This window comes from Manis javanica, chromosome 7 (genome assembly GCF_040802235.1).
Source record: "Manis javanica isolate MJ-LG chromosome 7, MJ_LKY, whole genome shotgun sequence".
NCBI lineage: Eukaryota > Metazoa > Chordata > Mammalia > Pholidota > Manidae > Manis > Manis javanica.
The window spans coordinates 89,354,168-89,371,208 of NC_133162.1; the positions used below are offsets into that span (position 1 = coordinate 89,354,168).

Sequence of the window (17,041 nt, forward strand, 5' to 3'; positions counted from 1 at the left end):
CCCAATCTAGACCTGTTGCAGTTAGGCCAGGGCAAGGAGTCCATGCCCTTTGGTATCTAAAAATCCTAGACTTCACATCCAGGGATGAAAATTAGTCCCACTGGATAAAGAAGGCAGATGACAGACATCCCAGTCCGGGAGGTGACTCTGCATCTAAGACATCCAGTACTTTTCCTGGTGGCAGGTGTTTGTAGGATGGAACAGTCTTGGCTGATCCCATGATGACTTCCAATTCAGATCCCCAGTTTCTAGAACATGGGCTCAGAATCAGAACCAATGTAGCAAAGACAGTACCAGTGCTGCCCAAGGTGATGAGTAAAGAATTAAAGCTTTCCTTTTCTAACATCAGGATTAGGACCTTGGCTAAGCCTGCAGGTTGAGGCCAGCAGTTCTGGATGTTGGCAGAGGACATATGCAAGGTCAGGGAATCAGGTAGGGTCAAATAAATAATCCAGAGAGAGTCTACCTTGAAGTAATCTTACTCTCTATCCTCTGCAGTTTTTTTTCCCAAACACTAAAATTAGAAGGTAGCACCTTACTTAAATGTGCCTCCGCATATTCTCAACCCAGATGATACCAATACAATTATTTTTTTAGAATCCAAGGCTGACAATTCCTTCCTATTCTTGAGGCATCCATCTGAAGACTTAAACTCTCTCAAGATTTCAAGCACCCAACTAGACCAACTGCTCTCAAACAGGACAACAGGAGGCTGTCTATCAGCCTGTATATCATCTAAAGGCCTGTTTCAAACCATATAAGCCTAACCCCTTCCTGCCTTCATTGAGAGACACTGTACCCCCTAGTCAGACGATGAACTCAAGAGCAGGCACTGTTTCTCATCCAATTTGGAATACCAACCCCCTAGCAGTGGTGGGAGGATGGGGGATGGAGGACTGAGTGGGGCCTGGTAAATGGATGGGTGGTTGAATTGTGATGTCTTGTTAGGTATTTATATTTATATTTCTTTATAAATGGGTGCTTTGTAGCTATTCCAGGTCATTGTTCATGGCTACATAATGTGATAATACCTTCAGTTAAGCCTACAACAGTCTATGAGCTGTGAGCCATTAACTGTAACCATTACTGTTGCAGCATTATAAAAGCCATAAACATCCATCCTTAAGATCTCCCCTAGTCTTAACCAGTCACCATGATTAAACATAGCATGAATATTGTCCAGTTTAACCACAGTGACAGAAAACAAAGTGTTGACCCTTATCTAGCCTTGGCTTGAATAACCCAGAAAATCACCAATCTACCCTGCAAACCAAAACATCACTAGTCTTGAAACACTTGTCACCAGGGTCCCTCCGAGGGCTTTCTCTATCCCACAGAGATTCTTGTACCCTGGACTGTTGTCAAAGGCAACTGGACCTGAAGTTGGGTTTGTATGCCAAATTTCATTCTAGCCATTTGTTGTCCACTGGAAAAGAAAGACAGTTAGGGAGCAGTGTTCAACCTTGCTGCAGGGACACCTGAGGCTTTAAGTTGAGGTTATGAAAAAACACTCCCACTCTCCCCAAATCTGCATGTAATCAAGGGCTAGTTTTTCTCACAAGGACTTTGGACAAACCTCACTGGTCTTATCTTGGGGCAGAAGGGAAAAATATCACAGCCCTAGGTCAGAAAGCTTATAAAACAAATTCAGTTCCCAATGTTACATCTTTTTGATGACAAAAATGACAATTTTGCACCTGATAGTTGCAAAGACTTCGAAAGCACTATTTAAATGCCCCAATCCTGACAGAGGATTTTAATAATTCTGATAAGAGTCCAGAGCCCAGGATCCCTCTAGGCTTAGGGAAATTGAGGCACAGCCACAATTTTCTGTACTTAGCCAGACAAAGAAAATCTTTCTCTCAGAGTACAGGGTACTTCCACCTCTGTCTCTCTTTTGAGTTCCCAAATAGGATGTTGTAATTGGAGGGGAACCTGCTTAAAATGTGCAAACCCTTCCTTCAGAAAGACAGGCCCCTCAAGGAGGTGCTTGCTTGCTTTGTTAGGCTGTTCAGAGCTGTTCTCATTCATGTCCCAGTCTCAGGGTAGGTAGATTGCTCATTGTTGACTTCATCATCTGGTGGAACTGTACACAGAATGCATGCCCCCTCCAGGGATTAATAATCTGACTCCCTAGACAAGGGTGTTCAGTTTAGTCCTCAAAGCAAAGTCCTGGTATTTCTTGGCGAAACTGCCTTGGTGAGCTTCTGCACTAAAAGGGCCTATGCCATGGGGAAAAACATTTTTTGATAATATCATTTTCAGCAGACAGGAAGCTATATTCACCAGGATGACAGATACACTGAAAAACAATGAAAGTTAATATATAAAAAGTAAAAATGGCTTTATTAAGACGCTGGGATTTTTCTTCTTTTAAGAATTTAGTATTAACTATGATTACATCATGGCTGCCATAAGATTATTTTATAATAAAAAGACATACATGGGGCAGATGCTACCAGGATAGCATGCCTTCTGTTTTCTCACTTACCATCAAGCTTTCTATGAAAACTGTCACCACCATAGTCCTTCAGATAAGCTCCCAGGAAGCACTGTGTCCTTGCTGAAGGATGGAGGATGAAGAAAAGCATATGGTAGAAAGGAACTGCTTCTCATGGCAGAGTAGGTGCTCCAGGGTCCCTTGGGACTGAGTTTCAATCCCCGTGAGAACTTAGGTGACTCAAACTCTGATTTGGTTTACTGCTCTGTCAAATATAGACAGTAACAAAGCCCACCATCTCGGCTTTTGTGCTTATAAAGTGCAGTATAAATAATGCACAGTAACTGCTCAGGAGACATTAGCTGCTGTAAGTTACCACGTGGTTACCCAACCCTCACTGACTGCTTCTTTTCTTTCTCTTCCAACAGCTGGGACATTTTTCTGACAACCGCTGCTGGCATGAAGCTATTACGTACCTCTTTCTGTAACCCAGTTCACCAGTTCATTCACTTGAGCTTCACTGTGATCTTTTTCCATTTTGACTACAAAGATATTTCAGAGAGTTTCTTACTGGATTTCTTCATGGTGTCCATTTTATTTAGCAAGGCAAGTTAACTAGCCATTTTCTTCATTTTAAAATTTAAAAGGTGCATTTCTTATCAAAGGTTTTAAGAGTTACATTTTCTTTTTTAAAAAAATAAAAGAATGAAATTAAGTTGAATTACACATGCATGCTGCATTCCTGTTGCCATTTTAGGGACCTTTCCAGTGGAGTGTAAGTATGTCAAGTTATTTGACAAAAATCACTAATTAAAATGAATTAGTCATTAGTGTAGCTTGAAATTTATGATCTTTGTCGTTATTAACAATCTCACTATAGAACTTCCCCAGATCTCAAAATGCTCTGAATTAAAGATTAGCAACTGGACTTTTTTTCTTTTACTTAGCTAACATCTTGCTTTTTGAGGTAAAATTTGAGAACTGGTACCTGAGAGCCAGATCCTTGGAGTATTTTCATTCCCTTCACTTGTCTTGGGTCAAAATTCCATCTGTTGTAAATTCATACCTGGGCAATGAGAAATCCTAACCATGCACATACATATGTGGGGATGGTAGCTACTGCGTAATGTGAGGGAGATAAAATCCCTTGCTATTTGCCTGACCATATTCTGAGCACCTAACAAAGTCTAGGTTTGCAAACAGAAATGAAAAGGAATGTGAACAGCTCACAGTGAGTAAGCTCAGAGACACCACCCCTCTCGTGCTGAGTTTCCTCATGCATTCAGTGTAAGGCAGCAGCCGGGGGCTTTCTGCCCTGAGATGCGCCTAACAATACCTCTCCCCTTTGGTTAATCATTTTCGAAACTAAGGTTTTTCACCTGACCTTTTTATTTTTTTTTACTTCTTTTCCAAGCTGTTCTTTTCCTTTTTACTATTTACTCTTTCCTTCTACTGGCTTTCTCTTGGGTTGTTTTTGTAATCAGAACTCTCATATGGCACTGAAGAAGTGCCTGAGTGGCTGTGGCCACCCATCACTGCATGTGCATTCCCTCTGTGACTCTGGTGGCCACTGATTCTTCCGTTGCCTGAGTCGTTCCTTGTGTCCTCCACTGACTCCTGACCATCACTCCCGCGGCCTCGCCACTTCCCACATCTTAGCCAGAGCCCTGGCAGTGGCCCCTTACCCACACACCTTTGTTCTCTGTTTGTATGAGTTGTGTTTGGTCTTGATAAATTTATCCCATTTCTTCAATGGCTCAAATCACAGGCTTCAGTATTCTATTTTCCCTTCATTATGTATAATATTCCATTATCTTACATAATAAATATAAAATTATATCCTATGACCTTTAAAGCATTTATGAAGTAATTATAAATAATTTTACCAATTGCAGAAGCAAGAGCTTATTATCAGATGTAAAATGTGCTGGGATAAGGTTGAATTTCTGCGTCTGCCATTATCTATATTTTGACATGGTAATGTATATATTTCTTTCTGAACTTATATTCTCTAAAATTGAAATAATGATGCCAGTTTCACTTGGGTGTTCAGAGGATTAATATAATTATGAAAGATTGAAGCTTAAAAACTAGTAGAACATGCTTTCCAAATACAAGATAGAATATCTGGAGACATTGCAAGTAGAGAAAGAGAAGGGAGGCACTGCGGAGTGCATGAAGGAGTGTGGTTGGTTTTCCGCACTCAACTGCCTGCTTAAGCGTCATCCTGTAAAGGGCGAGGCCTTGGGTGAACAGAAGCATGGCAGAGAGGAGGAAGGGTCTTGAAGTCTTAAGAGCACAGCTTCTAGATGATTCTATATCTGCAGTGGGAACCCTGGCTTTCATTTCCTGGAGCATAGGCGGCCTTTCCCTGCTGAGCTGCCTGCTGTCACCTGAGAGCAGACCACTGCTAAACGCTTGTGGCTGATGCCGGCATCTGGACAGAGAGGCTGCTGGGGGTGAAGAAAGGAATTGTGTGTAGCTGTTCATTCTTCCTGGCACTTCATGCCATCCTGTGCATAGTGTGGAAGGTGGGACCTGGTGGAAAACAGTCGAACTAAATCGGTCAAAAGTTAATTGCTGCAGGCATTTGACTTTCACTTGCTGTAATCTTTTCAAAGTGCCAATTAAAACTTAATAATTTCAGACAGAACCATAGGAGCAGCATTCTTACTTTCTCTAATTGCAGGAGCATCAGCACACTTAATTTGAACAGTCTGCTTTTAGGCTGGGGATAATAGCTCCATATAAAAGAAAACAAGCAATGGTGCAAGTGAGACAAAAGCTAGAAAAATCAGCACACAGTGCAGCCAGTCCTCACACATCCTGAGCTCCTTGCCTAGCACCTCTCACACATTATCTTGAGAGAGCTAACAACAGAGCATTTTCCAGGATTCCTTGACCAAAAAAAATAATAAAGCAAAAGACAGCACTTGATAATAATTCTATAGCATCTTACTATGCTGATGGGCAGTGACTGTAATGGGGTATGTGGGGAGGACTTGATAATAGGTAGAGTCTAGTAACCATAATGTTGTTCAAGTAATTGTACATTAATGATATCAAAATTAAAATTAAAATTAATAAAAATAAATAAATCGTACTATATTAAAAAAAAAGACAGCATTTGAAATCTTCTTGGGGAAAAACACCACTAGAAATGAGTGACAGAAGGCGGTGGTGGCAATGAGGAAACCCACAGTTAATGTTTCCCATAAAGATCTGGCCAGCAAATTCCAACTGATGCTTCCGTTCTTTCTCCTCATTTTTTTTTTTAAATTATATTTTTATTTTCATTTCATTACAAGTATTTTTAAAAATTTCTTTTGTGATTTCTTCTTTGATCTGTGGGTCATTTGGAAGTGTTCTTTTTGTTTGTTTTTTTTTTTTTTGAGAGGCATCTCTCATATTTATTGATCAAATGGTTGTTAACAACAATAAAATTCAGTATAGGGGGGTCAACGCTCAATGTACAATCATTAATCCATCTCAAGCCTAATTCTCGTCAGTCTCCAATCTTCTGAAGCATAACGAACAAGTTCTTACATGGTGAACGAATTCTTACATAGTGAATAAATTCTTACATGGTGAACAGTACAAGGGCAGTCATCACAAAAACTTTCGGTTTTGATCATGCATTATAACCTATAAACAATCAGGTCAAATATGAATATTCGTTTGATTTTTGTACTTGATTTATATGTTGATCCCACATTTCTCCTATTATTATTATTATTTTTATTTTTAATAAAATGCTGAAGTGGTAGGTAGATGCAAGATAAAGGTAGAAAACATAGTTTAGTGCTGTAAGAAGGCAAATGTAGATGATCAGATGATCAGGTGTGTGCCTATGGACCAAGTATTAATCCAGGCTAGACAAGGGCAGCAAGACATCACGGATGCAGAAGATTTCTCTCAAAGCAGGGGGGGTGAGGTTCTGAGCCTCACCTCTGTTGATCCCCAAATTCTCACCTGATGGCCCCCCTGCGACTGTGCCTGTCTTAGGTTGTTCCTCCCTTGAGGAATCTTACCCGTCTCTGGCTAACCAGTCATCTTCCGGGGCCATACAGGGAAATGTAAAGTTGGTAAGTGAGAGAGAAGCCATATTGTTTGCAAAGGTTAGCTTTTTACTTCTTTGCAGATTTATGCCCTGTGGCTTCTATGCCCAGCACTTGTCTCGAGGTATCTTTACCACCTGGAGGAATTATGATACTCGGTAAATTCGATATGAGGCACGAATTCTATTTAAGGGTTGTAATTAGGAAGGAAGAAGAAAAGCTATAGATGTATCATATGAAGGAAACATGGGAGGATTGATTATTTCTTTGACATATCTTCTTGTATAGTACCTTAAGTATGTATAGGTTTTAATCTACTAATTTTCACACACATATTAACATAATAGGAATACGGTGACATAAACAAAGCAAATCTATAATTACCATCCATCTCCAGTGAAGCCAAGAAAACCATTTAGGCACCCTAGGCATTTGTGAAAATTTATCTATGATATGATGGATATTGTCCAACTGTACTTGAACCATCAGACAAATTAAAGCAGCCCATTTCTGGGATCTGTTCACATCCCATATGTTCTTTTAACCATAGATAATCTATAGTCATGAGATTTTGGAGTGTCTTTCTCCTCATTTTTATGTATCTCTTTAAAAATGGTCTCTATCAATATATTTCCTGGAGGCTTTCTAGAAACCTCCAATATTGCTTTTGCAGGCAATACTGCTCTATAGGGTTATTCATTGCACAACATGAAATTTTATTTTTTCAGTAGACTCACCAGAGTCCTGCTTATGACATGTCCTATCATCTGACCACTGCAGAAGTCTCTAAGCCCTTTCCCCAGCCCTTTTCCTTTCCTGCTAAATAGAGAGCCATCATTAGCCTCACAGCCCACCTCACAGAAGGACTACAAGGTTAATGAAGAGATTGGGAGGGCATCCTTGGAAGAAGGAGTTGCATGAACATAGGACTCACGATTACTAGAAGTCATTTGCCCTAATGTTTCAGTCTCTATGGGTAGAAAGAAAGGTGAGACCCAATTAGAGAGGTGATCTATAGAGTGAGATCCCTGCACCAAGAGTCCAGAGGGTGAAACAGATGGCTTCCAGAGGGCCCAACAGATGGCTTCCAGAGGGCCCTGCCATCATGCTCCTCTCTATTTTCCTGAATTCCCAAGCCCTCCTGAGGTCTGAAAGATGAATGGGGCTCATCTCTTCAGTCTGCCAGACCTGGTGAAAATTGGAAATAATGAGTTCAGGGGCCAGAGCTCCATGGGAAAGACTTAGGGCAGCCCATACATTGACATGGAATGGGGCGGTTCATAGTGGATGTGTCCTGGCCTTGGTATGGGGGCCAGGTGGAAAGAAGGGTCCTGAGCACCACATCTGGAGCTGTGTGATGCACCAATCACATGCCCTGCACAGCTTATCCCCTTTGGAAGTCAGGCCACCCTTTTTTGCAGTCCCCTTCCTTCAGCCATTCTCCTAAGAATGAACTAGTGTACTTAATTTGTAACACACCCAATGTGCCTAGTTTTTTGGGGGACAGTAGGACACACACCAGATGTAGATATTTGGTGGTGAGGAATATTTGGCTGTGACAGGAACAAATGACAAGGCTCTTTAGTGCTCTCCCACTGTCCTGGAAAAGTTATTAGAAACCAGCTTGTCTTAAAAATTTTAGTCACTTTTAGCTGTAGAAGCAGGACTTGAAAAATCAGAGAATAATTCTTCCAGCATTTCCAGAATATATTAAACATGAAATTCTGTAGATCATTAGTTCAACACGGGGACTAGCACTGCTACCATTTAGGAAATTAAAACAAATGGGTGAGGTTTTCATATAAAGTTGTATAAATAATAGCACCTGAGAGCCATGATGAGCGGCTATGTTATAGATGACTTCAGTTAGCATTCAAGTTATTTGAAATCAGAGTTTCCAAATGTCATTTTCCCTTATTTTCTGAATTCAGATAGAAAGTCTTGCATTCAAATCAAATGGCTTATGGGGAATGCAAGTGTTTACAGGAATATATATTCAAAATGCTTTGTTCAAAAAAGTCCTTAAGTACTGGGCATTGTCCTAGGCACAAACATTACTCAGAAAACATTGGTAACAAATCCTTAGTTGGTGCTTTCCATGGGCCATACACTATTTTCAGCACTTTGCACATATTGACCTGCTTCATCCTCCTAATAGCTTTGTGGTTGGGTTCCCCTCATTGTACAGATGAGGACACAGAGGCACAGAAATTAACTGTCCGAAGGTCTCATAAGATGGTAGAGCAGAAGTATCTGCTCTGTGAGATACTTTGTCACGCTGGTTGGGGAGTCTGGAAAGCAGGCACATAAGTAAAGAGATATTCAGTCAAGTATCATCAGAGAGATAGCAGTGGCAGAGAACTTAAAGAGTGCATATAAAAATGGTGCCCAGTCCCAACAGGAGGATCAAAAACAATGATGCTTACCTCGAGCTTTGAAGAATGAAGGAGTGAGTCAAGCAGGGAAGGCAGAGAGAAGTGACTTGCACACAGGGAGTTGCTTGTGTAAGGGCACAGAATCAAGCGTGTGCCATGTTCTGGGAATTGGGAGATGTGTGCCAAGCGTGGAGGCATGAAAGGAGAGTGGGGAGAGAAGAGACTGGGGGGATCGTCAAAAGTCATGTGGCAGAGAGCCCAGCATGCCATGCTTAAAGTTTGGACTTCTTGCCACATCAGGTGCAGGTTGTTAGGCAGGGAGTAGGAGGATCAGAATTGCATTTGAGAAATCCCTTCTTGTGGGAGTGAGTGAAAGAGCATGGAGTGTTGGACTGGGAAGGAGACTGCCACTAATGATAATTGTAATAATTGAGGCAACTTGAAGTACAGTAGCAGAAGTGAGGACAGAGAGAAGGGAACAAACTCAGGAGGTGTTTATGGCTGGCATTGCTGACATTTAGTGACCATTAGGATATTGGGGGAAGTGGGCAGGGAGAGGAGGAGCCACACACTGGAGAGCTCTCCAACCACTTACTTTAGTGACCAGATGGTATCATTAACTAGATTAGGAGTGTCAACTTTAAAAATAAGGCTGTCAGTTATATTACCAGCTAAGTGTGTTTGTTTACATGGGAATAGCAGAGAACTACGATTTGGGACAAGCAAGCTCTGGTAAAACCACAAATGTGGGAGAACAAAGGAGAGGAGTGCTGTTTTATAGAAGAAAGGGAGAGAGTTGGGGGATTGTTCTAAGCAAAAAGTCCATTGGAGGAAACCGGAAGTTCCCATGTGTTGTGGCTGCTTATTGGCTGAGTTGTAAGTCTCTCATTGGCTGGGCTTTGCCAGTCTGTTGCTGGTGGAAGCAGAAATTCTTCCCTCCTCCTACTGGGTGGTAAAGCTCTCAAAACAGTAGAGTTGCACGGTGTCCTCTTCTTCCTGTGGGGCCTGCAATTAACCAAGAGTGGTGGTCCTGAGCACTACCCCTTCAGGCCTCCTGACCCCATGCCAGTGAGGTACATTTTGGAGGAAAAAGAATGTTGGTTTTAGATGTGTTCAACTGTGGAATGAGAAGCAATGTGAACCAAAAATAAAGACCTAGGGAATAGGATTTTTCCCCATTTAAATACTTTAATTTACATAAGTCATACATAAATGTGTGCTCATTGTACTAAAACTATAAAAATAATGGGAAAATGGAGAAAATCTGTCTTTGTGCACATCCTTACTCCTTAAACTCACTGTAGAACAATTCCTTCCATTTTGTTTTCCTAGAATTCACCCCTACCCACACACACACACATCACACACATTTAAAATATTAATAGGACCATTCTTTTCACATTTTTACATCCCTTTTCCACTTAAAAATATATCTCAGCAAACTTCTGTGACATTATGTATCACATTGCCTCTTCCTTTTGACACCTGTGTAGTATCCATAGTACATATCACAATTGGACTAGCCATTTCCCTATTGATAGACATTTAGTTTATCTCCAATTTTTTCCTGAGGTAATTGGGACCATTATGTTCACAAATTCCAGAAACCTATATGAAACTAGCTTAGTGAAAAAGGGGGGATTTAATAGTTTGCATAACTGATTGGGTGATTCAGAAGCTTAAATGATGGCTTTGATATTGTTTGAATTCCTCCTTCTGGTCCGTCTTTTGACAGTTCTTCTCTTCTTCATCGACTTCATTTTCAAATTAGCTTTATCCACCTGGGGTAACTTTGGCCCTAGCAGTTCTAGGTTTATAGCATTCTTGCAGCTAATAATCCCAGAAAGAAGAGAAAGCACCTTTCCTGATAAGTCCAGCCCAAGTCCTGGAGGAGAGTTGCATTGACTCCTTTTGTGTCATCTGTGCGTTCATGAACTAGGTACATAGGCCAGAGGGATGCAAGTCCTCTTATCAATGACTTCTTGCCACCCCCTCAAGTCCTAACCAGGCTACAGGGACTGGGAGTCAGAGGGAATAAAGAGAGGATAAACAAGAAGTGCAATCACTACACAAAGGTCATATATAACATTCTAGCGTTACAAAACACACAAGTGTCTCAGAAACATCGATTCCCATGGTGGGAATTTCAGGATCACAAAAGGGTCTCAACAGAGAATACTTCCTAAGACTTACATTCCTTCCAGCAAGAATGACCAGCATTTAAAAACAGGTGGAGGAGGAAGATGCAACAAGAGACATTGAGAAGTAACCTATGAAACATTATAAAGTACAGTGTAATGTAATGGTAGGCAAGAAAGGAATCAGTTTCAAGAAAGAGAATTCACAGAGATCAAGTACTAAGACTGAAAAGTGGACATGGGTTTAGCAAAGGAGGAGTCATTGATGAAATTGCTGGCATAGTGGGGATGACACTGGTCATGCCAGTTCTCTGAGGTCAGGGACCTAGTGTCAGTCCTGTTTTCTATCCTCTTGTGCTGACTGCAGTGCTCTTTGTATAATGGCCCCTTAATATGTGTTTGTAAATGACTGAGTGTATTCACTGACCACAGGTCAGTGTATTAAAATGTGGCTATTTTGGGGAACTTTATAGTATGCTATTCAGTGAAACTGTTTTTAAGAGAAAAATCCACAAAGACAACCACATGGGTTGTTGATATTTTGTTGGCTTAGAAGAGGTGAAAAGTTTCAGACATGATATTCTCCTTATGTAAAAAAGATTTAGTGTACTACCCTTGCCAGGAATAAATATGCTAAATGTGTGTGATGTGAAGGGCTAGTGCACAATGTTTATATAATGCCACAATCTCAAGATTTAAAATGCAGGGCTGATACCTAATACAAGGATTGAGTTATTAGGCATCCACAGGAAGGAAATCATTAATAACAAATACTGCGTCCTTTGGAGACATTTACTTTAGCAGGGCTTACATCTGCCTCCTCTGAATTTCTGGATGGTGACATCTGCAACCACCTCCTAAACAGGGTCACCACATAGACTGATTCTCACCGTCTTGAAATAAGGTGATGGTTGTAGCATCGCTGTATTATCTTTTTGGCTGAATAATGTTAACTGATGCTCCATTTTCAACTCTCAGTATATTTTTAGCTCACTTTCCCTCACCAAGTTGAGGAATGGATTTATCAGGTTTATTGATGTTTATCATAATTCTGGAATCTTCCCAATTGACTTGCAGTTTCATTTTTACTAGAAAAGACTAACTCTCATAGTAACATCAATCCATAAGGACCAGAATGCTGTTTATACCCTATAATGTCCTATCTTTAAGATGAATCTTCTCTGAAAACTTTTAAATCATCTGTAACTTTCTATAAGAAATCTATTTGGATTACATACTAGCAGCCTGGTTGTGATTTAAAAGTATGAGTGAGAAGAAATAGAGAGGAAAGAATGGGGATGATTGGGAAGGAGGATCACAAAGCAGTAGAAACTTACTATCCAACTAAATTTGGCAGGGGGATTGTCTGGTTACTTGAAGTGAAGCAGGAAATAATAATAAATGGTACCTACATACCTATCTTATAATTTTATAATAGCTTAAAATTTATACAGGAACTCTTATTACCAGTCTTTTGAAGGAGAGCACAGCCTTTTTTTTGAGTAAGAATCTACTGAATGAGGACTTATATGGTCTTATTGCATGAACCATGCCCATGTTTTCTAAGAAGTTCAGTTTCCATTTCCATTTTAAAAATTCTACTTGAAATTAGAAGTTAAAGTTACCTGTGAAGCAATCGACAGCAGTTCACATTTTCTTTGTTCCCCAAACTCTTCTCATTCATATGAGTCCATAGCAATATTTTTAGAGATTTGCCTTCATCACATCATTAGCATTCAACTTTGTTGTGATAGAAACAACTCTTTTTCATTTGCACTCATATTGCATCAGTTTGTATAATATTCAATTGAAGTATAAATTCATTATAATGTCAAATAAAATTGATATAAACAGTTTGGGCAACAAGCATAACCACTACTGGTTAAGCATTCAACTCAAGTGGTAGGATTGATAGGGAGTACACAAATGAATTAAAAATTAACTGCCTGCCTTTGAGTATTCACTGGATTGTGGGACTCATCCATAAGTTTTGTAGTGCAAAAATAACCATCTCTCCCCTTTTCTGGTAGTAGGATCATCAATCTGTTTCCTCCCTGACCTGACCCTGTTGACTGTTTTTTTTCTCTGTTAGGTGAGATGAGCTGGAGGGAAAGTAATTCCCTTTCCCCAGCTGAGACACGGCTCAGGCAAAGCCCTTTACGCTTTAGGGTGGGCCACTGTGTTTAACAATGCCTCATCATCCCTCTGTCTGCCTGACCCAAGAGATGATCTTCCTTGACTCTTTACCATGAGAACCTACTGGGATTTCTGGAAACAAGACCGTGAAAGTACGGAGGGCCCCTTAGGACTGTGGTGTTTAGGGCTTTCTGAATCTCATGCTAGCCCACACAGCCTCCAGCACTTTGTCAAAGTCACCATTTACCATGTGCTCTCCACCTGGCAGCTCTAGAAACTCCTGCCCCAGCTATGTGGGTTTCACTGATGCTTTGGATTCCCCTGTCTCTCCAGATCCCAGAATGGCAGGTTTCCCCATGACATCAATTGTTTAATGGGTCTAAGAAGAGCCATTGATTTTCAATTTGTCCAACTTTTTCTTGTTGTAAAAGTGAAGTGAAAACTTCTACTCTCATTTCATGTTGGAGATGAAACTGAAAGCCCAAGTTTTTCTTTTAAAACGCAAACCAGATCTTGTCCCTGCTGAGAACCCATAAATGGCTCTCCATTTCGTACCGAGTAAAAGCCCCATCACATACACTGGCCCTTGGAACAGCACCAGCTGGTTCCCCCTGATGACTTTGACCACCTCTCTCATTCTCCCCCTTGTTTAATCCTTGCAATTCTTCATTGCTCTTGCTGTTGCCTCTAAAAAATCTGCTCTACAGATACCCACTGGGCTCACTCCATAACTTCTTTGAAAGCTTTGCTCAGATTTCACCTTCTCAGTTAGACCCTCCCTGACTACCCAGCTTCATGTTGCATCTTGCCTGTACTCTGCCCTGCACCCCTACCTCCCAGTCCTTTTGTGTTACACTATTTTTACCATTTTTCCATTGCACTCATCACCTGTGTAGTCTATCATTGACCTGTCATTTTATTGTCCCTCCCACTAGAATGTGAGTTCCATGAGGGCAAAGATCCTTGGCTCTGTTGTTTACTGATATGTCCCAGTTTCCCAAACAGGGTCAGGCACACAGTATTATACAATCAATCCCTGTGGAATGTTGAATGTTGATCTTTTGTACCAGTTATTCAGTAATTTATCCAAAGTCACTCTCACACAGGCAGACTTGGACTGGGTCCTATTCCCAATCTCACTAGCGCAGGAGTAAAGAATGGTTTGCAGAATGTTCACAAACCACTGCAGGAACTGGGCATATCTTCTGGGCTCTCGGGCACACGTTCCCTTGTAGTTGCCACCTCGGGTGGTTCAGAAGAAGAATCTCCAAAGCTCTACACTGTGTCCAGAAACAAATAACACAAATAAACTCAGTATGTTTGTGTTGCTAAGATCAGGAACTCCTCCTTGAATGGTGGGACCATGGCTGTGCTTATTTATCCCCCACCTCCTGCAACCTCTAACAAAATGCATGTCATACTGGTTACTCAGTACATATGAATTGAATTCAGCAGAGAGCTCAGAGATGGAAAAACTGGTTTTTGAGAAATGAAGTCTCAGCTTGGTTGCAGTGGTTGTGTGATATTTTATTATTCTAGAGAGATGATGATTCACAGTGCAGGGGCAGGGGAGTATGTAGGAGGACGAAGGTTTTAAATTGAGCATATGGGTCATTTAGAGTTCCCTCCTCGGTCTTTTCATGGTGTGTGTTTTGATTTTCTTGGCTTCCTATAAATCTTGTTTAGTTGTCTCACTGCTGTCTGTTCACCATGGGGGAGTTAACAAGTGGACAGCAGCTCTGGCCTCTCTGACGTGAGCATGTTGCTCTTTCTCTCTGATCAGCTGAGCCCCTCTTACAAAACTAAGAGGAGTAAATCACAATCTGTGTCCAGCTGTAGATATACCCCAGTGGTGACAGGCTGATGTCATCCAATTGGCTAGCTCACTACATGAGGCTGTAGTCATGACTCTGCTCTTAACTGTGTCATATAACTGCTGGAAAGTGCCTGGATAGCCCCAGACACCCTTTAGTCAAGATTTATAGCCTAACATGTCATCCACCCCTGAGTACAGGACCCACACATCAGGGGGATGGGATTCCCTTAACTTGAACCATGCACGTCACTATAATTGATTTCCTGGGAAGGGTCGTAGTAAGGCTGAAATAGTGTAGCAGCTCCTCTGCCCCTCAACCTTCAAAGTAAGGATTAATTTTTTCCTCTTCTTTTGGGGTATCAAACCTAGTATACAGGAGTTATACCTTTTTTTCCCTTTCATTTTCCTTTATTCTCATGCCAAAGTATATTTTAATACATATATGGATTTGGTCACGTTATTCAAAGATCTACCTAGTTAAGGGTCCCTGTCAGTATGTCATAGAACTATTTCCAGGTTCCGATCATTAAAAAAGCCCACAGCTTTCCCTACCAAAGGAGGCTGCTGGCTGGCTCAGTGTTCCCACCCATCCCGCCGGGACAGTGGGTGTGCCGTCATCAGGGGAACTGAAGAGTCAGTGCTGATGAACATCTGCAGCCCCGGGAAGCTGATGTGTAAGGTACATGAATCCAACCTGAGTGGCCTCAGGGAGTTCAGGAGAGGTGACAGCTCTAGACTCTTCCCTGAAAAAACTGTAGAAAGCTACCTTACTCAGCCAACTGGAGAACCCTCTTCAAAGGCCCCCATGAGAGGCTTCCCGACGAAGAGCTCAGTGTGCTCGTGCATCAGGGGAGCATCTTCTTTCCAGACCCACCACCGGCATTTGCCATCCTTTGCCAGTCAGAGGCCTCTGGTCCTGCAGGACGTACATATGTGAACCTGCAGAGTCCAGAGAGTCTTCTTTACCAGTTGTTCATATTCGGGACAAAATCTTCAAGGTTAGAGACTTCCCCATCATTTCTTTCTTTGATCTACCAGTTTTGGAAGTACTCTGAGTTGATTACATCATCGTGCTCCTGCCACAGGTGAAGAAAGGCTATTGATGAGGTTGAGATTGTTCCTGGATAAGTTTAAGACATTCAGGGAGACGAAGTGGACAAAAACCTCCCTTGTAAGGAAAATCTGTGGCAATCACAAAGCTCTGGCTTATAAATGAGAATCAGCCGGTAACAAGAGAAACTCCACTGAACTCGTGCTGCTCTAGGCGTGCATGTGTCACTTGATGAGCTGGGAAAACATCTGAAGCTTTACTTCACTCATTGTTCCACTTTCCGAAAAAGAGTCAGTGCACTTCCATCCATTATGTGCCTATCCTACTTATCTGCTAGAGGAAAGTGTCCAACTATAAATAACACCCAGTGCCTGCAGCCTGTGAGCAGACACTCCAGTGGTGGAGGCAGGAGAGAAAAAATACATAAGAAATACTTTGTTTCAGAAGTGCAGTAAATAAAATGATCTGTATTTATTGAACACATATTATATGCTGAGTCCTGAGATAAAAATTTACATGAAATATCTCATTTAATCTTCACAATAAATGTCTGAGATAGGTGTCTTTACCATATATACTTTGCACATGAGAATTCTAAGACTCAGTGGAGTGAACTTGTCCAAGATCACACAATCATTGAGAGGCAGAGCTGGGATAGGAACCCAGGTCTGTCTAATTCCAAAGCCCATTTTTGTCACCAGGATGCTGTCTGACTTTTCATGTGATCTGAAGTTATAAGCCACATATTGTGGGGGCCTCCAGAGAGAGCCACTAATTAAAGCTGTCAGAGAAAGAGTAGCAGGAAAAATATGGAGAGGATGTCACTTTGAACTACTTTTTAATTCTGTTTTATTTCTCCAATTGACTTATTACCTAGGCCTCTTTTTAAAAAGCCATTGCTCTTACATTAAGAATGTAAATCTTTAATTCATCAGAAGCTACCTTCAAATAATATTCTACCACTTCATGTTTAGTGTAAAGAATTTCAGCAGTTCCCTTCTTTCCATTCTTTGTGGTATTGTCATAC

At 41.2% G+C, this 17,041-nt stretch overlaps 1 protein-coding gene across 5 annotated transcripts in view; it reads left to right on the forward strand.

Moving 5' to 3' along the window:
- Nucleotides 1-17,041, forward strand: part of PCNX2 (pecanex 2) — a 402,596-nt gene that overhangs the window by 248,323 nt on the left and 137,232 nt on the right. For all 5 annotated transcript variants that reach the window (XM_037017074.2, XM_037017075.2, XM_037017071.2 and 2 more), the window contains one exon: nt 2,869-3,046. In XM_037017074.2, the coding sequence (XP_036872969.1) occupies nt 2,869-3,046 (178 nt within the window). The remainder of the gene's footprint in view (nt 1-2,868; nt 3,047-17,041) is intronic.